This window comes from Emys orbicularis, chromosome 4, assembly GCF_028017835.1.
Source record: "Emys orbicularis isolate rEmyOrb1 chromosome 4, rEmyOrb1.hap1, whole genome shotgun sequence".
NCBI lineage: Eukaryota > Metazoa > Chordata > Testudines > Emydidae > Emys > Emys orbicularis.
The window spans coordinates 25,371,223-25,395,884 of record NC_088686.1 but is presented as its reverse complement, the minus strand read 5'-3'; the positions used below and the strand labels follow the sequence as shown (position 1 = coordinate 25,395,884).

Genomic DNA, 24,662 nt, shown 5'->3' with positions numbered 1-24,662 from the left:
GAGATGTGCGGGATGTCTGGCTCACATTGTTTGTGCTATAGTTAAGCCTGGAGTGAATTTTCACTGCAGAAGAAGATGATTCAGAAGAAGGATTTAGAACAGACCTTTCTGCTTATAGTTGACATTATAGTTGTAAACACAGAAGAGACAAATCAGTAGGCTTGCCCGTTTGTTGGATATACCGTATATTGTTAACTACTAAAGTAGATAAGGCTAGAGATGGAGTTAAGAGATTTAAAATCTCTGGAGGTCTCAGAGGTGAATGCATTTATGTGACCTGCAGCTAGGACAGTCAGGCCCCAATCCTGCCCCTTACTCAGTCAACAGAATGAGATGTCTCCCCCTGTACACAGCTCACCTGCCAACCACTAATGAGTTAAATCTTTCAGGTTAATAGAGCCATGTTTTCAAAAGGGTAGCTTCCCTTTTGTGGGCAAAGTTTTCACCTACAGAATTCATGCCTGTAATTGCAACAAGTATCAGGGGGTAGCCGTGTTACTCTGTATCCATAAAAACAACAAGGAGTCGGTGGCACCTTAAAGACTAACAGATAACACTGGTCTACAATTTTTGAGAAGTCGTCTGCTTCAGAGATAAAATGTGCTATTTATTATGTATTTTGATGTGCTGAATTCAAATATGACAATTAAAACAACTGATTGGCTACTGTTTCTAAGATATTTAAGTTTTTACATTTTATGTCTATGTATAGTGTGTAGATAGTAGAGTTTTAATCATAAATTGTAAACCTAGGTCTTTTCATGTGTTTATGGTTGCTTTACATGATATTTCACCTGTCCTGTTTATGTAACACTTTAAAAATCAGCAAAAGGGTTATATAAATAAAATTTATTATGAAACAAAAGGCAAAAAACTATTCTGTACATAGTTTAGTCTTATTCAGTGTCTACTCGGCGCTTCTTGGCTTGTCTCTTGTATTCATTAAATGGAGCATCTCTTGTCACTGTCCAGCAATAGTCTGCAAGCATTGATGGGCTCCATTTGCCCTGATAGCGTTTCTCCATTGTTGCAATGTCCTGGTGAAATCGCTCGCCGTGCTCGTCGCTCACTGCTCCGCAGTTCGGTGGGAAAAAATCTAGATGAGAGTGCAAAAAATGTATCTTTAGTGACATGTTGCAACCAAGGCTTTTGCATGCCTTGAGGAGGTTTTCCACCAACAACCTGTAGTTGTCTGCCTTGTTGTTTCCGAGAAAATTTATTGCCACTAACTGGAAGGCTTTCCATGCCGTCTTTTCCTTGCCACGCAGTGCATGGTCAAATGCATCATCTCAAAGAAGTTCACGAATCTGAGGACCAACAAAGACACCTTCCTTTACCTTAGCTTCACTTAACCTTGGAAATTTTTCCACGGAGGTACTTGAAAGCTGCTTGTGTTTTGTCAATGGCCTTGACAAAGTTCTTCATCAGACCCAGCTTGATGTGGAAGGGTGGTAACAAAATCTTCCTTCATTCAACAAGTGGTGGATGCTGAACACTTTTCCTCCCAGGCTCCAATGACTGTCGGAGTGGCCAATCTTTCTTGATGTAGTGGGAATCTCTTGCACGACTATCCCATTCGCAGAGAAAACAGCAGTACTTTGTGTATCCAGTCTGCAGACCAAGCAAGAGAGCAACAACCTTCAAATCGCCACAAAGCTGCCACTGATATTGGTCCTAGTTTATGCACCTCAAAAGTTGTTTCATGTTGTCATAGGTTTCCTTCATATGGACTGCATGACCAACTGGAATTGATGGCAAAACATTGCCATTATGCAGTAAAACAGCTTTAAGACTCGTCTTCAATGAATCAATGAACAGTCTCCACTCATCTGGATCGTGAACGATGTTGAGGGCTGCCATCACACCATCGATGTTGTTTCAGGCTACAAGATCACCTTCCATGAAGAAGAATGGGACAAGATCCTTTTGACGGTCACGGAACATGGAAACCCTAACATCACCTGCCAGGAGATTCCACTGCTGTAGTCTGGAGCCCAACAGCTCTGCCTTACTCTTGGGTAGCTCCAAATCCCTGACAAGGTCATTCAGTTCACCTTGTGTTATGAGGTGTGGTTCAGAGGAGGAGGAGGATGGGAGAAAATGTGGGTCCTGTGGCATTGATGGTTCAGGACCAGAAGTTTCATCCTCTTCCTCTTCCTCTTCCTCGTCTGACTCAAGTGAGAATGATTCTGGTGCGTCAGGAACCAGCAGTCTTTCTCCGTGGGGTATTGGGCGTATAGCTGATGGAATGTTTGGATAATGCACAGTCCACTTTTTCTTCTTTGACACACCTTTCCCAACTGGAGGCACCATGCAGAAGTAACAATTGCTGGTATGATCTGTTGGCTCTCTCCAAATCATTGGCACTGCAAAAGGCATAGATTTCCTTTTCCTGTTCAACCACTGGCGAAGATTTGTTGCACAAGTGTTGCAGCATATGTGTGGGGCCCACCTCTTGTCCTGATCTCCAATTTTGCAGCCAAAATAAAGGTGATAGGCTTTCTTAACCATAGTGGTTATACTGCGCTTTTGTGATGCAAAAGTCACTTCACCACAAACCTAGCAGAAGTTATCTGCACTGTTCACACAAGTACGAGGCATCTCTGCTCACTTTGGCTAAACAGAAATGTGTCCCTTTGCAAAATCAAACACTGACAAATAAGAGAGCACGACACTGTATGATTTCTAGAGCTGATATAGGGCAATTTGTTCAGCAGAGTGATGTAAGCTTTGTTATGATTGCATCATCCATGACTTCTAGGAATAACATGATGCAATTCATATCATGTATGACACAATACCAGCTTCAGATTGCATCATTCATTGTTTTGCCTAAAAAGCAAGTACTGTCCAAACCCAGTCATAGATTTATTCATAGATCCAGTCAAAGATGTATTTTAGTCATTTCTGGTTTTAAATTGAGATCCCTTCCCTTTATAACTCGCTTATCCTCCGCCATTCCCAAGTCAAGGGTCATATATACTGACCCAATAGCATATCTTGAAAACTAGAGCCAATCAACAATTTTAAGCATCATTTTCGTTCTCAGTGACCCAGAATTAGTAAAGTTTGACTACGTTTATTTCAGAAGCATTTTGGCTGTAGAGCAGTGTAATGTGTCATTATATAATGCCTGTATCTGTAATTTTCACTCCATGCATCTGAAGAAGTGAGGTTTTTTTACCCATGAAAGCTTATGCCCAAATAAATCTGTTAGTTTTTAAGGTGCCACCAGACTCCTTGTTGTTTTTGTGTAATTGCAACACTGGCACAAATCTTTGGGAGCAGAGTATGAGTGGAAGTCAGGCAGCTAGCGTTGCAGGAACTCTGACTTACACTTGTAAGAAGGGAGGCTTCTTAAAGGTTTACCCCAAAGTTTCCTTCTGTATACGTCCTTGCTACACAAGCCACGCAGGGGGCTATTTAATTATCTGACACCTCAGTATTATTTTTCCAATAGCCCTTCGTGGTAAGTGGGCTGCCAAAACTTCTCTGCTTTCTGCTTCCTTGGTCTTCTTTTCTCATTCCTGTCTAAACACTTTCATGGATGCTGCCCCTTGCACTTAAAATAGTCTCCCAGACAGTGTGCTGCAAGCCCCCTCCTTCTACTCCTGCGAGTCACTTCTTATCACTCAGTGAGGGAGCTGATTCACATATGACCTAATCCAAACCCCATTGAAGAAAGACTCCCATTGTCTTCAGTGCGCTTTCAATCAGAATTATAGCCTGGAGATTGCTTGGGCCTATTGTAAAGCGAGGGTCAAAACAACCCCAGCTGTAGGGGCCAGCTATGAAGTTCAGACCTAGATTTGCAATACTTGAACATTTAGAATTGTTCTTATCCAGGACCAAGTTTCAGGCTTATCTCTCCCCCAGCCCCACCTGTTTGGTAAAGAGACAACCTCCGCCGGCCACACTGATATTTTAATGGCACTGTCACTGTGTGTAACTTTGGACTGTGAGCCCTTCAGGATGGGGATTTTTGTTTTGGCCTTTATATGTTACCTGTCATAAAATGACAGTGTAGCCTGCTGGCGAGTGTGCATTATAGGTCCCCATCTGTGCCCAGTCCACAAAGCACCTGAGGCTATTACGGCATCAATTAGGAATCCTTCACTATTTAGCTCAAGCTATAGCAGCTCATGCTTTTAGCTTTGGAGGTTCCCAGTTGAATCCCCGATGTGTCAGCCAAGATGGCGACCATCATACTATGACTACGAACCTTTACTAATTAGACTGTTACCAATCGTTTAATTTGTCTCTGAGCACAGCACTTGGCAGCTCCATCTTTTGGAGAAGAAAGATGAAAATCAACAAAAAGATTAAAAAACATTGTAAGCATTTCTCTCCCCATGCTATTAAAATGCCTTTTTATTTCTGTAGCCATGAGTGGCAGTTACAGAACTTGCAGCAAGGCATCAGGTGGAAGTGGACACTCTGAGTCCTCCGGTATAATCTGTGCCTATCTAATTCTAGACAGAACAATTCTCCCACTTGAGAAACTGGTAGTAACTTGGAGTATGCAGAAGGAACAAGTCAGGCCTCTGGCATCTGCTTAAACATGTAACCTGTTGTGGGGGAGGATTGGTGCCAATGAATCAGTTGCTCCCCTTCTCTAACAACTGCTGCTGGCACCAAGTCAAACACCTGTCTGCAACATGTGCACAGCTGTGTGGTGGAGCTTTTGAGGGAGGCATGAGCAGGTAACAGATTTTTTAGGTCGAGCCCATGTGCCCCGACACTGCATCAAACAATTCTAAATCTCCTCAGCAGGTATGTGTCTGTAAATGTCAAAACTCACACTTGCCTACCTTGTTCTGGAAGGTGTGTATATATATTTTTTGCCATTACAGACCTGAACTGATCCATGCCTTTTCTTTCCTGTCAGAGAGTAGAATATTTGTAACCTTCATCTATATTTCAAATTGCAGGTAGTGATTAATTATTCAATTGTGAAAGGACTGAAGTACAATCAAGCAACACCTACCTTTCATCAGTGGCGCGATGCACGGCAAGTCTACGGCTTGAACTTCGCAAGCAAGGAAGAGGCTACCACGTTCTCCAATGCAATGTTGTTTGCGCTGAATATCATGAATTCACAGGATGGAGGTATGAGCAATCACTTTGCTCTGCTCTTTTATTAATCGCTCTGCTAGCCTGTGGTGCAGGTACACCCGGTATCTGTGCCATGCCAAAACAAATAAGCAGAAAGGTGTAATTTAGTTTCCTTGTAGAGGGTCTTTAATTGCACCAACAGTTGCTGTGGCAGGCACTGTACGTATTTATATGCTTTGCTTTTCCTTCTTTTTTTCCATTTTTCACTCAGTCTAGTCCATGCCAAGAGATTAGTGGCCAAATTTTGCCACTACACTGCATAGTAGCTGACTGGGCAGGTAGCTCCATTTATTTATATGATACTACTGGTGGAGTAATGTACAACTCAATATGAGTAAGAGTGGCAGAATCTGAATCTAAACAAACAAAAGCTAGAGCAAAGCTGCGACATCTCATAAAACTTTACATGTAGAACTTGGAGCTTGTATTTCTTCGGGTGTCTTATTTGTCAGTTACAAACATTGACTACATTGGACTACCTGCCTTGCATAGAGGGTACATATATGTACAGTGTGTGGCTTCTGGTTGTAGGACACAGTAAGGGCCAAAGATTTAAACCTTGGCTTTGGCTTATGCTGTTACAAGTAGTATATTGACTGCAGTTCAGGCTTATAGTGGAAAGTAATTGCTTCATGAGTTGAAAAGGTGACTGGTGGTGTCTTGCCAAAGACACCGACTAGGGCCGTATTGCCCAGTGGAGGTCACTTTCATAACCCAAGAGGTTTTAAGTTTCTTCTGTAAGCTTAAAGCCTTTGATCTATAGTATCTGAGTTAAATTCTGCACTCAGTTATGTGTCTGTTACCTCACTGAAGCACGTGGGTTAACTGAGTGTAGAATGTAACTCTAAATGTTTTGTTATACCATTTATTTTATTTTCCTGCCAAAAAATGCTTCAGGCCTCCATTTTCCCTCTGGAAGTGCTTCAGCTCCAGTTACCCTCCACTGAGGCATCTGTGTTAGATTACAGTTTCATGTTACCATCTCACCCAAGTGCAGTGCCTCATTGGCAATAGTGGCAGCCATCTTAAATAAATGAAGTAATAACTCAAACATTTTAATAATTTCTGACTCACACAAAACACACTAAAATGCCATTTAAGCTCAGAGCAATGTCACACTCATCTCCTAATGACCCCTGGAGCATCTGGAAGTATGTCTTTTTACTTTATATGCCATGTGGCTGATATTTCCCCCCACAATTTTTATCTTTCAGATAGATTGATAACTTTAAAAAAAATCAACAGAGAGCAAGAAAATTTGCCTCAAATGCCACACATACTATGTCTCAGAAGGATCGAGGCATACATTCTGCCTTTTTCAGCCCAGGGGGTGGGAAGAGGGGGGGAGGCTCTGCTTCCATAGGAGACTCCAGGAGGTATTCTGGCTGATTCAGCACTTCTTCCCCTTCACCCAAGCCCACCTTTGCAGGACCCAGCACAATTTGACTCTGAATGTCTCCAATACCAGGTCTTACGTTGCGCACATGTGAGGCCCTTCAGTTCAAAGAAGGGCAAAGCCTGAAACATTATTTTAGGTCACATGATAAGATCTCCACCAGTTAGATTGTGTTTTGGCAATTGAAGACTGTAATGATGAAGTCATTAGCTGACTTTCCATGATGAAACTGGTTTCCCTCCAAAACTTCAACTTTTCATCTGAAGAGTCTTATGCTTGTTGTCTAGCCAAAGAGCAGTGTTTTTGCGAAGTATGACATTGTTCAAAGAAGGTGCCTTGGAGATAGGGAACTTTCAAAAATAAGAGGTTTTTGTTTTTGGCTACTTAACTTTAATATATCTTAAAATAGTTCAGACTAAAAACTCCAAGATTGTGTTCTAAGCTAGTTGTCCTCACTGAGGACTAGTGTCTCTAATAGCAATGCATATTTTAGGAAGGAAATTGTTAAATGTATTCATTATCAAACTTTGAAACCTTGAAAACTCTGTCGGACCAAATTCTTAGCTGGCCTTCACAAATTCTACTTGTGGACACACAGAATTATGAGCATGTGTATTTATAGGCACAAACCCTGCATACACACTTTTAAAAACTCTATCACCTGCATGTTGCACAAATGTTAGATTTTGCATATGGGAAAGCCATTAGGAGAAATAGATTTTTCAGTACAAAATCCTAACAGTTATGCGAACATAGGCTTTAATGTTGTTCAAGTGCACATGCAGGGGTTTCTGACTGTAAGAGGCAGGAGTGCAGTGTGTGCACACACAATTTTCACACACACAGGTGGAGGCCAGGTACTGAAATTCAGGCCCAAAATCTTTACTGCAAAGTAAAGGTTCTCTCTGGAAATTGTAATCTAAACCTAACACATGGGGAAAATGTAAGCACAGTGCATCGGCACCTCCTGCTGCTTGTACTAGACATGGATGTGCTATTTTTAATGTGTGCTCGCTTCATATATCAGTTCCGTGACACTGTTGTTTTGGTGCCTGCAAGGCCCACTGTGGTTTGTTCGAGGTTTTGGCTTCAGCTACTACTACCCTCTTAGCTCAAACACCCGCCTGTATAGATTACAATTAATCATGAAGACTGGTAAAGAAAAACAGAATATATCATGCTACTAGCAGATGCAGAAGCAGTTCATTTTAACTGGAGTAAAACTGTAGAAAAGACAAAGCTGAGCGTCTGCCCTCAAAGCAATGATGTGTTCTCTGAGTGGCACGTTAATCTTAAATTTAGAGTTTAAGCAATTATGGCAGTCAGTTTTTCAGCAATAAAAGTAAACTTCTTATGCGGTGCTGACTTTTGAATAAATGAGGAGAAATGTCAAATACATAAATAGACCTGAACTACAAGGGAAAAATATAATTGAATCCCCCAGTCTCTTTACCTGTGCATGCCACGGAGCTGCTATCTTCAGAGAAGCACCAGGACTGTGCAGTGATGGAGCTTTAAAATTCCACAGGGCTTGCCTTGTTGTGCAGAGTGAATGTCATTGTATGACGATGAGTTTCTGGTTTTAAAAAACAGACACCCCTCTCCCGTAGATCAAATGGGTTAGTAATGCTCCAGGCTGTCCAGAAAGTACACAGTGTGGGTTGCATTTTCAGACTGGCATATAAGGAAATACTAAACCAAAACCCCAGAAAGCAACAGTTGGGTTAAAAATCTAGACCTAAACTTGCACCTGGCTCTTCGTTCTGTAACAGTTGGTAACAGCCCTCTGGATGGGTTATGTGCAGGAATTGCACCTGGTACTTCTTGATTTAAACATATGAGCATCTACCACTATACTTAAAGGACTAAGCCCTGTACCCAACTCGTAAGCCTCTTATGTGGACCAGCCTCGAGAAGGGGACAAAGATCAACACTGTGCTAAGGGGGGTTACAGGTTGAGATAAGCCCATAGATCCTCAAACTCTGGGAAAGTTGAGACAAAAATCCTAATCTAAATTTTGTGCCTGGCTCTTAGTTGTGTAATGGGTGAAATCAAATCCTTAGATACAAACTCCAAGGCTTCTGTCATATTAGGTGTGAATGTAATTCACAGTATTATAATGGGAGCTGTGTGCTTAACTCTTCCTTTCAACTCCTTCAAAATGTACAACTGAGTGTGCTCAGTGGGTTACAGCTAACTGTTCACGGCAGTAGCTGTATATGGTAGGGAGCATGCTACAAGCATTCTGTCCAGCCCCTGTTCCTAACAAACACCATCCAGCCTTCAGAATTGTTGATTGTAGTCAATCTGAATCATGATTGTTTACTTGTCAATGCTTTTATATGCCTCATTATTTTGATTTCCTTATGTCTCTCTTTATTCTGTTCTCCTTCAGCTTTGTGCTAGAAAATAAAAAGCTGGTCCTGAGCCATCCAGCAAAGTTAGAACAACTGATACCATTGACTTGCGCATAACTACTCCCATGCTTAATGTTGTTAGTGGCACCATTTAGTAAGGCCATTAAGATGACAAATGGGTTCCCATTAAATGAATGCCTTTCAGGAGCATCCACTTCATAGAGAGAAGTCAAACTTGTTTCCTGGCACGAGTTACATCGTGCAGTTACTGCCCCTGGCTGCTCCTTCTCATTCAGAGCGTAGGTGTTCAGTTGGCAGATGGGAGCACCCCTTCTTACCCAACTCCAGACATCCTATGAGGAGTATTTCATATCATCCCTGCCCTGGTTCTTTAATACATATCATGCCAAAGGCGTCTCTGACCCTTAGAGATTTACAAGTCTCTGACACTTAGAGATTACAGTCTATATTAGATCAAGCACGCAACAAAAACCAGCAGCAGAAGACAGTGAGTAGGGCAGGTAGGTGATGGGGGGAAGACATCAGCCAGCAAAAGGGGGCAAATTAATCTCTAGCACAACTGTATAGATTTCAGTGGAGCTACAACCATAGATGAATTTAGCCTGAGAAGAGTGGTTATTTCCACAATGTGAGGCTAAGCCTTTAGGTTCAACTGTGCATAGCGGACAGCACATGGCTGCGCTGCCTGAGGAGGGGAATCAGAGAGTCACATTTCCTTCCCTACTCCTTTCTTGCTCTTGAGAAAAGTAAGTTGCTGGTGGTGGGGGCAGGCACAGTCATGGCTTCACACACACACATCCCCACACACCCCATCTGTTTGCTTGCAGGTGGATTCTCAGGAATGCAGTCTTTTCTCTCCTCCCCATCCCACAGCACCCCAAAGCCGCAGTCAGAGTAGATTCTGTGGGAGCCACATGGGGAAATTGAGGGTGTGGCTTTACTGCCATGTGACTGTGTTTTCACATCTTTATGGCTGGGGACGCCGAGGGGCTTTCTGGTTTTAATAATTCAGTACCATTTGGAGAAAAATGGAGAATCTGGTTTATTTTTGGTGCTGCCTGATAATTTAGTATTTTTTGTATGTTATGGGATTGCGGTTTTCTTTTTGATGCAAGGGTCTGGAGCTTTCTGATAGGTGCCCCGTCCCTGTTGTTTTACAAAGCTAGAGAATCAACAAAATATTTCTATTTCTGAATTTAAATTCTACCTGAGCCATGTTGCTGGAGGGCCTCGTGGGTGGAGTGTGTGCTAGAGAGAATTGGTCAACGGAAACACAAGGTCAGGCTGTCCTGAGCATAGGGGGCTGCCGGGAGGAAAGCATGAGAATGGGTCAAAGGGAGTGACTAGGGAATGACTTTCACTGTAGAAAGCAGTTTCCTTCTCTTGTGTATATATGCCTTACACACACACACACACACACACACACACACACACACACACACACACACACATATCTCTATATACAGTACAAAGTGTGTAGAGTTCAGCTGACTACCTTCTGGCACAGATCAGCACATAGCACAGAGATGGCTGCAACTCAGGTTACTAGTAAACTTTGCATGGGGGACATGTTTTGGCAATGAGTAGGGATGTTCCTCGCTCCTATTTTTCGATTAGAAGCTCTGCTGGCCTCTCTTTTTTCTTTTTCACCATTCCGTGTAGTCACTTCACATGTACCTCTCCAGCACCCTTTCCCCCGGGCTGGATCCCAGGGAGTTTTCGGAATTTAGGATCCCTTTCACTCCCTCGTCTTTTCAGCATGACTCCTCTTCCTCTGGTGTTGCACTCTGTTCCAGGAATGGCTGCATTTCACTGATGACGTAGGAGTATAGCTGGTAAAGCACTTTGGGATCCTGAAGAAGGAAAGGCATGCTATCAATATAAGATATTAATCTATCCGGTTCCAAAAGTGCAGCCTATGGCCTGGTCTACACTAGGCGTTTATGTCGAATTTAGCGCCGTTAAATCGAATTAACCCTGCACCCGTCCACACCACGAGGCTATTTAGTTCGACATAGAGGGCTCTTAAATTCGACTTCTGTACTCCTCCCCAACGAGGGGAGTAGCGCTAAATTCGACATGGCCATATCGAATTAGGCTTGGTGTGGATGGAAATCGACAGTAATAGCTCTGGGAGCTATCCCACAGTGCACCACTCTGTTGACGCTCTGGACAGCAGTCCGAGCTCGGATGCTCTGACCAGCCACACAGGAAAAGCCCCGGGAAAATTTGAATTCCTTTTCCTGTCTGGGCAGTTTGAATCTCATTTCCTGTTTGGACAGCGTGGCGAGCTCAGCAGCACTGGCAACGATGCAGAGCTCTCCAGCAGAGATGGCCGTGCAATCCCAGAATAGAAAGAGGGCCCCAGCATGGACTGATCAGGAAGTCTTGGATCTCATCGCTGTGTGGGGCGATGAGTCCGTGCTTTCCGAGCTGCGCTCCAAAAGACGGAACGCAAAGATCTATGAGAAGATCTCGAAAGCCATGGCAGAGAGAGGATACAGCCGGGATGCAACGCAGTGCCGCGTGAAAATCAAGGAGCTGAGACAAGGCTACCAGAAGACCAAAGAGGCAAACGGACGCTCTGGATCCCAGCCCCACACATCCCGTTTCTACGAGGCACTGCATTCCATCCTAGGTGCGGCCGCCACCACTACCCCACCACTGACCGTGGACTCTGAGGATGGGATATTGTCCACGGCCGGTTCCTCGGACATGTTAGCGGACGGGGAAGATGAGGAAGGAGATGAGGAGGACGAGGCAGTCGACAGCGCTTACCAAGCTGATTGCCCCGACAGCCAGGAGCTCTTCATCACCCTTACAGAGATCCCCTACCAACCGTCCCCAGCATTTAACCCGGACACAGATTCAGGGGAAGGATCAAGCGGTAAGTGCTTTAAACATATAAACCTTTATTTTTTACAAAACTTGAATATTAAGACTAAGAACAATCTGTGAATCATGATTTCTTCCCCCTGGGCGCTTAAGTAATCAGTAACAACTATTTAAAAAAAATCAAACAGTGTCCGGTTGTGCATGATTGTGCTGCCCAAGCTGCTCCACTCTTTAGTCCCTGCTACTGCAGCTATATTAGAATACTGTCTATATGTCCGGGGATAGAGCAGTAATCCTCCACGGACATCTCCACAAAGCTCTCCTGCAGGTAATGGGATAGCCTGTTCATCAGGTTCCTGGGGAGAGCGGCTTTACTTGGTCCTCCGAAGTACGAGACATTCCCGCGCCAGGAGACAAGCAGGTACTCTGGTATCAGTGCCTTGCATAGCATGGCGGCATAGGGCCCTGGTCTCTGCAGGCTTTCTCGAAGCATCCGTTGGATCTCGGTGTCCGGGATCCTCATGAGAGTAATGTCGCTCATGATGACCCTGCTTTGAATTAGGTAGGGGACTGTTAGTATTGGGACTGCTTGCAACAAGTTCCTTTACAGAACTGTGACCGCTGGTTTACAGCCACGCGGTGGGGGCGGGAGAGGGGCAGCATACAGGGATCTTTCCCTGGCACATCCGCAAGGGTGTGGGACAGGGCCAGAGTTCCTGCTTGGCCGATTGCTGGCAGCACAGACTGGCAGTGCTTTCAATGTGAAAGGAGGCCAGTGGTACTACTAAAGTTTTAAGCAGCCACAAGTCTACGGCTTACCATGTTTGCCTGCTACAGAGAGTACCGTGTCCTGCCCCGCTTCCCAGATCGGCAGTGCAAAAGCCCAGGCACTGAAGGCGAGGTTCGAAAATTCGACCTTGTCCTGAGTGCGCATGTGATAGGTGTGGTTCATGGTCTTGTTCACAGAGAAAGACTATGTTCTTGATTCACAACTACATTTATCTTTCGGAGGAATTCACTGCCTTTTCCTCATTCCCACAGCCACATCTGCAACTGTCTCCCAACCCAGCCTGGCATCACGCTCCCAGAGGCTAGCGCACATTAGGCGGAGGAAGAAGAAGACGCGAGAGGACATGTTCTCAGAACTAATGGGCTGCTCCCGAGCCCAGGCAGCACAGCAGAACCAGTGGAGGGAGAATTTGTCCCAAATGCACCGGACACACATGGAACGTGAGGAGAGGTGGCGGCAGGAAGACCAGCAGGCGACTCAAACGCTGCTTGGACTTCTGAGGGAGCAAACGGACACGCTCCGGCGCCTTGTTGATGTTCTGCAGGAACGGAGGCAGGAGGACAGAGCCCCGCTGCAGTCTATCGGTAACCGCCCTCCCCCGCCACCAAGTCCCATACCCCCCTCGCCCAAAGTCCAAAGAAGGAGGGGCGGGAGAGTCCGTGAAAACTCTCACTCCACCCCTGCAGACTGCTCAAGCACCAGAAGGCTGTCATTCCCCAAAATTTGAAAAGTCCTTTCCTTCCCGCCTCACCCAAGCCCCCGTCCAACTTTCACCCCCCAGTTTCCTGTCTGGTTGTTAATAAAAAATACATTTCTGTTCATTACTGTTTCAGTCAGGCTCTTTTGAGGGAGAGTCTGTCTGAAGGGGGGGAAGGGGTTTGGTAATTGGACAGGACAGTCACCTTTAGCAGGGTACAGAGGCGGGGGCAGGTCCAGCAGCAGGGCACATACACAGTGCAGTGACTAGTTACCCTGGTCAGTCTGGGAGGTGGTTTTCATGTTCTGTGGGGGGCGGGTGGGGGGGGGTTGGTTGCTCTGTGACTTTGTGGCGGGGGAGGGCAGTTACAGATCGTATGCAGCGGTCCTTGTCCTGGATCACAGAGCCACGCAGCAGGGGATCTGTAACCCTCCTCCCCCTGCCATAAAGTCACATAGCCCCCACATACACACAGTCCCGCTCAGGAGGGCTGGCAGACTCCGTTGAAACAACCAGTCCGCCACTGCGAATCCTGTCATTCCTGGAGTTTAGAAGGATCATTTGCATCAGTACACTACACCCGCTCCCCACCACAGTCTGCGTTCCAGGTTTAAAACATTCCCGCGAAAACAGTAATAAAGACAACGGTGTTCATTAACAAAATAGAACTGATTATATTTTTTTGAAAGGGGGTGGAGGGGGTCTGTAACTGGAGAGGATAGTCATCCTTAACTGGGTAAAGAAACGGGGGCAGGTTCAGCTTCTCTGTACAGAAACTTAAAAGTCACTGGTTACCCTGCTCACTGTGGAACCTGGCTTTCAAAGCCTCCCGGATGCACAGCGCGTCCCGCTGGGCTCTTCTAATCGCCCGGCTGTCTGGCTGGGCGTAATCAGATGCCAGGCTATTTGCCTCAACCTCCCACCCCGCCATAAAGGTCTCCCCCTTGCTCTCACACAGATTGTGGAGCACACAGCAAGCAGCTATAACAATGGGGATATTGGTTTCGCTGAGATCACAGCGAGTGAGTAAGCTTCTCCATCTCCCCTTGAGACGTCCAAAAGCACACTCCACCACCATTCTGCATTTGCTCAGCCGGTAGTTGAACAGTTCTTTTTCAGTGTCCAGGGCGCCAGTGTAGGGCTTCATGAGCCAGGGCATTAGCGGGTAGGCTGGGTCCCCAAGGATCACTGTAGGCATCTCCACATCCCCAAGAGTTATTTTGTGGTCCGGGAAGTAAATACCTTCCTGCAGCCGTCTAAACAGACCAGAGTTCCTGAAGACGCGAGCGTCATGAACCTTGCCCGGCCATCCAACGTTGATGTTGGTAAAACGTCCCCTGTGGTCCACCAGTGCTTGCAGCACCATTGAAAAGTAGCCCTTTCGGTTGATGTACTGGCTGGCCTGGTGGTCCGGTCCCAGGATAGGGATGTGAGTTCCATCTATAGCCCCACCACAGTTTGGGAATCCCATCGCGGCGAAGCCATCTATGATGACCTCCACGTTTCCCAGGGTCACTACCTTTGAGAGCAGTACCTTGACGATTGCGTTGGCTACTTGCATCACAACAACCCCCACGGTAGATTTGCCCACGCCAAAGTGGTTCGCGACAGACCGGTAGCTGTCCGGCGTTGCAAGCTTCCAGAGGGCTATGGCCACTCGCTTCTGGACAGTCAGGGCTGCTCGCATCCGGGTGTCATTGCGCTTCAGGGCAGGGGACAGCAACTCACAAAGTTCCAGGAAAGTCCCCTTCCGCATGCGAAAGTTTCGCAGCCACTGGGATTCGTCCCAGACCTGCAGCACTATGCGGTCCTACCAGTCCGTGCTTGTTTCCCGTGCCCAGAATCGCCGTTCCACAACATCCACATGACCCATTGTCACCGTGATGTCCTCGGAGCTGGGTCCCGTGCTTTGTGAGAGGTCTGTGCCCCTCTCAGACTTCAGGCCCTCACCGCGGTGCCGTAGCCTCCTCGCCTGGTTTAGCTGCATCTGCCTCTGGGAAAGGTGGATGATAACCTGCGAGGCGTTGACAAGGGCCACAACTGCAGCGATGGTCGCAGCGGGATCCATGCTCGCAGTGCTGTGGCGTCCGCGCTGTCACTGACCCGAAAAGTGCGCGAACTGATTTCCCGCCGGCGCTTTCAGGGAGGGAGGGAGGGAGGGCGGTAGTGACAGACGGATGACGACAATTACCCAAAAGCACCCTCGACCCTTTTTTTTTACCCAGAAGGCATTGGCGGCTCGACCCAGAATTCCAATGGGCAGCGGGAACTGTGGGATAGCTGCCCACAGTGCACCACTTCCAATGTCGACGCTTTCCCCGTTAGTGTGGACTCACAAAGTCGAATTACTGTCCTTAGTGTGGACACACAAGTTCGACTTTGCAATATCGATTCCACATATTCGATTTAAGTGAAATCGAAATACCCTCGTAGTGTAGACATACCCTATGACATAAAATCTCTCCCATTCATGATGCACCTAGAGGGTAGCCGGTCCCTGAGGATAGACTAAACCCAACACCCCTGAATGAGTGCAGGTGAGTCCAATCCAGCCAATTTAAAGAGGGCTCGGCTACACCTGAGCCTATAAAGGGCAGCTGGAGGAGGGATTGTTTGAGACAGGCTGTGCCCTGGGGAGGGAAAACCATACCAGAGTGGAGGGTCCTGTGGTAGGTCTCCTGGCTGCTGCTCCAGAGGAGGAGTAGAACTGGTCAAGATTGGGAACCTGCCAAAGGTCCCTAAGAGGGATGGAGCAGAAACCTGAAAGCAAGGAGTTAGATAAGACTGTTTTTCTATTTGTTTGCTGGCTTCTGTTAAGAAAATAAACCTCCTTGCAAGAGACTGGGCGTGGCAGCGCATAGTTTGGAGCTGGGGTGATGGCTGGCCCGGTGACCATGTGCTTTTTATTTTTTGCAGTATTTCAAATAGTTATCGGTCAAATCATTTTCAGTTAGAACTATTCCAAGTAGTTGGGCATATTTCTTAATACCTGTATTTCAATGACCGCAAAAGCCACTGCCTGCATTTTAAAGAACAGAAAAGTTAGAGAGTCAGCCCTATGCATAGTCCTTTACCCAGTGCCATCACTGCTGTGGTAGATAACATTGCCCCAAGACTTTCCACTACAACAAAAGACACATAGTGCGGGAAGACAAAAGACTTAATCTTCATTACAGTGCTGCGTAATGCATCAATAATGGAGCGTGCCAGCCACAGAACGTAAACCTACGAACTAAGACCCATTTGCCGCAAGCTAGGAGAAATTCATAGCTGATGACATTTCTTCCACCCTAATAAGTTTGCAAACCTCTGTGGAATAAAGAGTTGCCTGCCCCGCATCATCCCACTGACCTCATATAAGTGCGAGGCTGGTCTTTCGTATTATGAGAGGTGGATACGCCTCAGTAATCTAAGTGGGATTCTCCTCTGCATGTCTAGGAAGCAGTATGCCACCTCCATGCCCTCCACTGGACCTTCTTCCTTGTTTGCCCCTTCCTCCTAGAAGAGGACTAGAAGCACGGTGGGTACCAACTGAACACCAACTCCTGTCATAGCTAGTAGTGACATCACCCACTGCTTTCAGCCAGCAGAGGGATTATCCTTGAGAATTAGCCCTGTGTGTACGTGTTACCCATTGGTAAGTGTGTGTTACAGTTCCCCCCATGCCCAGTCTGTAGAGAATAGATGTCTATTAAACCCACTAGCTACAAAGTTTTGACTTTTTAAATTCAAGCTGTAGCAATTCATGCTTTTAGCTCTGGAGGTCCCCAGTTCGATCCCTGGCGTGCTGGCCAAGATGATGGCTGTCATACAAGCCCACTGTCCGTGCTTCCCAAAGAGCCAATTCCTCCCTCCTTGTGGCAGCACAGAGAGTCACAATGCTCCTTTGCAGCATCCATGAGTGTGCAAAACCTTCTAAGTGGATGGACTCCTCATTGCCCTCTTCACTGATACATGGCCTTTTCACTGCATATGGACCTTCATACTGCGTCTCCCTCATCCCATGATTTGACCTAATATTAATAAAAATGGATTTTAAATATCAGTGAGACCATTTTTGGAGTAGGTGGGGGAAGAGGTGTTGTGCTTTAAACATTCCGTCTGCAGCTAACCCAAATTTTGTAGGACTTGGCTAGAGCAGGAGAAACAGAGAGGGAAATGGGAAAGTGTGTGTTATCTTGGCTCAAGAGGAGTGAAAGGCAGGATGTAAAGAAATGGTATAAACAGTGAATAGGTAAACTAGAGCTGAAGAATCCTTTGAGTTCTAGTGCTCTAAATGTTATCAGTATTTTCACATCAGGGAACATCAGAGTGTCAGCTTATTTTTTCTGCTGTTGAAAGGTGGACGTCATTTACTTGGGTCAATAAGCTGTGGCGGAAAGTTTTCTCCTGTGTATTTGACAACTCTCTATTTTGGGGCAGCAGAGTTCTTTATTGTAACAGAAGTTCAGCACCTCTTTGCCGCTTTCCACAGGACTCCTGCATTATCGTGTTTTAGACCAGCAGAGCTACTGTAACTCATCTAGAACAAAGGATTTCCCGTCATCTTTGAAGAGCATAACAAATCTAACGGCTCTGTAGTCCCTTATCTGCTGCACTGTGTGAAAACCACTTTAGGAAGGAAATTGAGTCTGAAAAAGAAAAAGTGTTGAGAGAGCTAAGCGGGACTGAGGCATGTGGAGAGAAAAAGGAGAGTGGTACATGTGAGACTCTCCAGCTCTGGCACCCCCTACCCTGTTTACATTCCAGAGAGATGTACAAACTGGTGAAATTCCCAGAGTTCAGGGACAAAAGGCGCTTCCCCCCTGGCTTTTCCACTAGTCCCGATAAGTGACAGAAGTATTTGAAGAGCATGAGGATTTGGGAGAATATCCATCAGGCCTTAAGAAATGTAGTGTGTGTTTGTTAATAGCAACCTAATCTAGGCTTTAGTTCCTGATTCAGTGGAGGACACCTACAAACTATGTTTCCTTCGCGAATGTGCTTTCTAGGCTCACTGGTGATGACTTCATTTGGGGTTAATTTGACCTATAAATCAACATGTTCTACATTAAGCATCGACCATCTTGTTATGTAGGGCTAGATTATGACTTCAGGCAAGGGATAATGTGGAAGCTCCTTCAGCCCAGGAGGCATTGTGAGACAGAGACACTCCTCTGAATCATTGAGTCACAATCCTTCCCCTGCTGTTTCCTTGCTCCGCGTGAGAGGGTGTGATGGGATCCCCAGGTTACAACCTGGAACTGTGGGACCACTGTGGCTCCTTAACTCTCTAGCCTGGGTTGTCTCTTACAAAGCTAGACCAGTGACAAGCAGCAAAACCTCTCCAGGCGCTGTGATCACTCAGCCATCAACAGGTGTAGCTACACACCTAGCTAAATTGCATGGATACTGTGAGCCACTCATGAATCATAGAGAGAGAGGCACCAGCAAATCACCCCAGCTCCCAGTCTTGCACCCCAGAAATATACTATCTTGCGCTGCTCGGGAGTCCCTTGGACAGTGCAAACTCATTCATAAGTTCACTACTTCTTCAAAGGAAAGTGGACATGCACCAGCCTTTGTAATCTGAAGTGAGATTCCCCAAGCATTTCAACCAAAAACACACTGTTTTAGGTAAAACAGATTTATTAACAACAGAAAGATAGATTTTAAGTGATTATAAGTAGCAGGCATAGAGATCAAATTTGGTTACCTAAGAAATAAAAATAGAAACGCAGTCTAAATTCTAACTTTAACAGAGTAAGCAAGATTTGAATCAAGAAGTCTATCACCCTAACAGATGTTACAGGCAGCTCACAGTTCCTCAATACACAGGCTGGATTCCCTTCCAGCCTAGACCAATCTCCCTAGTTCAAAATCTTTTGTCTTCCAGACTGTTTTCCAGGTGTTGAGATGTGTGGGAGAGAGGTCAAGTGATGATATCACTGTCCCTCTTTTATACTTTCTTCCAGCTGCTAGAAAGACCCTGGCTGTGACGTGGGGTCAGGCAGTCCTCAATGCACACGTGCCCTCTCTGAGAAGCTTCTGGGATAGTGGATTCTTCTTGATGGATCATTAACCCCTGTCTGGCGTGATAGCTGCTCCTACTGAAAGGCTGGCTGTGGATATTTCCCAACCTCACAGCTTATTTCAGCAACACATATAGCAACACTTCATATCTTCGTATATAATGATAGCACATACAATTCAACAGGAGATTATGGTTCAACAGATCAGGACTTTTAAAATGATACCTCACAAGGCATGCATTGTACAAAACATATCGGCATCATATGACAGTGGTAAATATAGAGGATCCGGGATGCTATGTTGAGGTACAGAGTGTCACAGAGGGGTTGTCCTGTTCCATCAGGAAATTACTTCCACTGTCCCACGATGTTGCTCAGCTACCCTAGTCAGTGAGTAGGGAGGGTGAAGCCAAGACTCTGCCCAATCGCTGCTTGCTTGCTCCAGAGAGGGAATAAACGGGAATAGCTCCACTTCCTCCTGTGGGCCTGAGGCCAAGCTCCAGATAGCAAGGTGAAGGGGTTCAGCAAGGCTTCCTACTCCCTTGTGCAGGCACATAGTCCCATCTTCAGTCTAGTCCTCTTTCAGACAGAGAAAATCCTTTGTTCTAGATGAGTTACAGTAGCTCTGCTGCTGCTGGTCTAAAGCACGATAATGCAGGAGTCCTGTGGAAAGCGGCAAGGAGGGGCTGAACTTCTGTTACAGTAAAGAACTCTGCTCCCCCAAAATAGAGAGTTGTCAAGTACACAGGAGAAAACTTTCCGCCACGGCTTATTGAACCAAGTAAATGACGTCCACCTTTCAACAGCAGAAAAATTAAGCTGACACTCTGATGTTCCCTGATGAGAAAATCATGTCGTTTTTGTTGTTGAGAAATAATTTGGTATATGCAGACTGGGATCTTCAAAGGAGCCAAGGGGAGTTAGGCACTGAAATACCATTGAAAACTTAGTTGGCTCTAGTTGCCCATTTCCCTTGGGCTCCCCTGAAACTTTCAGCGTCAGTATTTAGTTGCTTCTCTGATACATCTCATTTCTGCTCTTTGCTACATTGTGGTTGGAATCCTCACCCAAGTCTGTTTAAAAATCTGCAGCATAGAAGAAACAAATTACTTTCCCTGACGCGAACTGTAGGCTTCTCTTTCCTGTCTCAGCGGGTTTAATCTGGTGTGTTGAGTCTCAGCACTTCCATTTTGGCTTGGTGATAATAGACTGGGGGATGTTTGTCTGTTTATCGGACACCTAATTTCTTTCAGAGAAAGAGAAATTGATCCTTGAAATAGTTTTGATTTTTAAAACCTCTTTCAGTTTTATGTTCACTTGCTACCATCCTTATTTAAGTGTTTGGATAATCAATATCCTCTGGTGGCTCTAGAAGAATGTGATTCATTTCATTAAGCACAAGAATTAGTTTAACAGGACAGGCATTTTATTTTTATCTTTTTCTTTGGCTCTGGTCTGCCAAATGTGCTTTCATTCAAAATGGAACCGTGTTTTATTTAATTCTGTTCCTAAAGATACATTGTTCCCCTCCCCCTTTTATTTGTATTGGTATTTTAAAGTCTTTTAAAACTAAAAATGTGAAAAGACAATTCTGTGACGCTGCTGTCACCGGTTAAATGAGAGGAAAACAATAAAAAAAATTGTTGACAACATAGTGAATTTGCGTGCAGTGTGATTGTAACCATGTTGGCCTCAGGATATGAGAGAGACCACTCATATCCTGGGACCAACACAGCTACAACCACACTGCACGTAGATTCACTATGTTGCCAACAACATTTTGAGGTAGTATCTTTTATTGGACAAGCTTTTGTTGGTGGAAGGGACAAGCTTTTGAGCTTCACAGAGCTCTTCCTCAGGTATGGAAAAGATGATGACTGTCCAAGCTCAATAAGAGGTGGGTCAGATTGTTAAGCATAAAGGACTCACACATGCTGTAGGAGACCACTTAAAATAAAGTGTACAATTAAGGATTAGCAGGCAGTCTGGGGGGTTGTAATGAGCCATAAACCCAAGGTCTCTCTTAAGTCTGTTTTTTATCAGGGAGTCGGACATTGGCACATGCAGGCCCACATTTTCAATGATCCTCAACAAATTCCCAGGAACAGTTAGTGAGTACACACGCAAATGTGTTTGTGCATTGTGCACACATCAAGTTTTTTCTTCTCTGGCTACCAAATCTCTGCAAGCAGATGGCTCTTTGCACATGCAAATAGCCTGCTTTTTGTTGCCAAAAGAAAGATGCCTGCAAATTTTAAAAACAAAGTTGAGGAAGCCTATTGAAAATTTGTTCCTGAGATGTTTCTTCCATGTAATCAGAATAAAAGTGAGTGTTCTGATCTGTCTTTAATCCTGCTTTGATTAGGTACTTTAGCCACTGGACAAAAGACAGTGTCTTTAGCATACTTGAGTTCAGTACAAGATGTGTTCTCAGTCAAAACACTCCCCGCTTGGGAGCACAGAGTCAACCAATGACATAGGTAATGATGCAGTTGAAGAGTTATGGCCCAACTATGCAGCCCTCTCTTACAACAGACTCAATTGAGAGGAAAATCTCCTGTTTTACTCTAACTGTGCTGAATGAATCACCATATGCTGCTTCTGCACGGCAATTTCTGCACCTGGCCGTTACCCATAGAGAAGTCACAAAAATTCTATTATTTGCCTTCCTATATGGAGAGAGAGAGAGAGAAACACTCCCTCAGTGTTCTCATGCATCTTCATACTCTTAGTCACGTCAAGCATCCTGGGTTGCCTTCTGTAAGACATTCCAGAAACAAAGCTCATTTTCCTGTGGCAAATACTCCCCTAATTTCTCCTGTCAGTCCCAGCAAATTGTAGACCAACAGCAAAATTCACTGAGCTTTTTTGCCTGACAGACACATGTTATAATTCTGCCTCTTCAGCATCCATTTTAGATAGAAGCACTTAAGTGGGTGATGAAATTGAAAGTAAAACCCTTCTTAAATACTTAATGACACTGCCTCCCCCGCTTGGGTGGATTTGCAAATGGCAGCTCACCTCAACATATGCATTAGCAGTATAGGTAAAGGTTTTTCCTCAAGGGTTCCTAATTCAATTAGTTTCGTTAACAGTTGCATTTTTTATTTTATTTTAAGGAGGAGTAGATCCTATTGGCAAATCACCACAAGCCTGAGAGCACCAAATGGCAAAGTCACATGCAAAGCACAATGCCCTCAGTGCAGAAGTGCACATTAAAATCTGACAGGCCATCAGAGTCTTTGTGGTAATGTGTCATTGTCAATAAAGCACTGGATTGGCACTTGGGAGACCTGGTTCTGTTCCCCAGCTCTGCCAGTGGCCTGCTGGGTAATCTTGGGCAACTCATGTCCCTCTCCGTACCTCAGTTTTTCCATCTGTAAAGTGGGGATAATGATACTGACCTCCTTTGTAAAGCGCAATTTGCCAAATAACTGTGGGAGTGACTCTGTGGGGCTGGAAGTGTACATAATGCCATAATGCAGATCATCCCAGATTTACACCAGAGTTAAATTGTTATGAAAATTCCTCCAAAGGGTGGAGTGTTAATTGACGCATGTGTAAATGATAATTGAGTACTAGCTGGCAATTTAACTAGCTGCCCTAAGTAAGGGGCCTTGCCTGCATACCTGCACTGTCCCTCGAGCAAACCAGGGCATGAATTGTGACTCTGAGGGTACGTCTTCACTCAAGGGGGGGGGTCGATTTAAGATACGCAAATTCAGCTACGCGAATAGCGTAGCTGAATTCGACGTATCGCAGCCGACTTACCCTGCTGTAGGGACGGCGGCAAAATCGACCTCTGCGGCTTCCCGTCGACGGCGCTTACTCCCACCTTCGCTGGTGGAGTAAGAGCGTCGATTCGGGGATCGATTGTCGCGTCCCGACGGGATGCGATAAATCGATCCCCGAGAGGTCGATTTCTACCCGCCGATTCAGGCGGGTAGTGTAGACCTAGCCTGAGAGTCAGTTAATTTCCTGATTCCCCCTTGGTTTAAGGAGGTAATCCATTAGTGGCCTCTGCCAGTGGCAGATTACTTGTGCTTTTGCCATGGCTCAACTGTGCTGGCTGGCACATATAAGGGAGATGGAGAAAAATCAATGCAACTTGTGCCCCTGAGTCATTTTATGTGCTTTTGAAAATCCCACCCCAAAGTTACAACGGTACAAAGCTAGATGAGAAACCTTATATTTAAATAACCTGGAACATCAAACTGCAGGAATGGAAAACCATGTAACAGATTGAAAAAGCCTTTCAAGGCCATTATAGTTAGTGTGATCACTGGTTTAACTTAATTCACAACCTGTTAAAAGAAAATAATGCTCTAAATATAAAATTGAGATTTGGGGAAATCAAACCTGTGCACATAATGTCTTGGTACAGGGATCATATGAAAACATAGGAAAGGGAATTTTGATTGGCTTATGGACAAATGGTAGATGAAAATATTCAGTTTATATAAAGAGAGACAAAAAATTCTATATGGTTAAGAGCATCTAAAATTACATACAAGAGTCTGGCAAATTACAGAGATTTAAATAGTTGGACTGAAAGAGTAAAGAAAAAGTACTGAAACATGTATCAGAACAAAGGAAATAGCATTTACATTCCAGCAAATTATTTTCTTCTCAGTTTTCAGCTTCTGTTAACAAAGAGCAGAGCTCGGATACCTATGAGAAATATGTTCTTAAAAGAAGGGGGTAGAAGCCGCAGTTTGTACCCAGCAAAGCTAAGAGTGTCACATATCAGGAAATCATAAGTGAAATGCTGGTGGTGTTGAAGCCAATGGGTATGTTGCCATTGGCTTCATTATGGACAGGATTTCATCCCATGTTTTGTGGGGTGGAAGCAGCAGAACAGTTTCTGGATAAATTCAAACTTGTATCCAGAGATGTCTCAGATTTAGACAGAGGTAACAGATAATAATAAGGGGAAATAGCCATTTTTTATTTTCAAAGGGACTTTTTGCTTTGGAATTTGTACTAAGGAAAGGCAATTTACATTATTAGGCCAACAGAGAATTATAATCTTTCAAGCTAGAATTCAGATAGTAAGAATTTCCCTTGCAAAAGTGGACTTTGGATTATTTTGTTTACAGCTCAACATAAAATAATATTATTGTACTCAATTACTCTCTTGAAGTTAGATATTTTGAATCCTTCTGTAAAACTTTGTTGGAGCAAATAATTTGCTAAATTGTATTTACTTATATTAAATATTGACGTCCAAACTGATAAACTCATGTATTCCATACCATGTTGGTAGGATGCAGTTTTGTACCCACTAAAGATCCAAAAAATAAAAATAATTTTAAAACAAAAGCCATACTCACCAATGGATCACTGGCAAAAATATCCTTTCAGTAAATTGGACCTGATCCAAACCCCATTGACGTCCATGAAATGACTCTTCTTGGCTTCATTGGGCTTTGGATAAGG

At 44.8% G+C, this 24,662-nt stretch overlaps 1 protein-coding gene across 1 annotated transcript in view; it reads left to right on the top strand.

The window, feature by feature from the left end:
• Positions 1 to 24,662, top strand: part of EVL (Enah/Vasp-like) — a 121,889-nt gene that overhangs the window by 23,301 nt on the left and 73,926 nt on the right. The window contains exon 3 of the mRNA XM_065403706.1: positions 4,932 to 5,109. Coding sequence (XP_065259778.1) covers positions 4,932 to 5,109 — 178 coding nt within the window. The remainder of the gene's footprint in view (positions 1 to 4,931; positions 5,110 to 24,662) is intronic.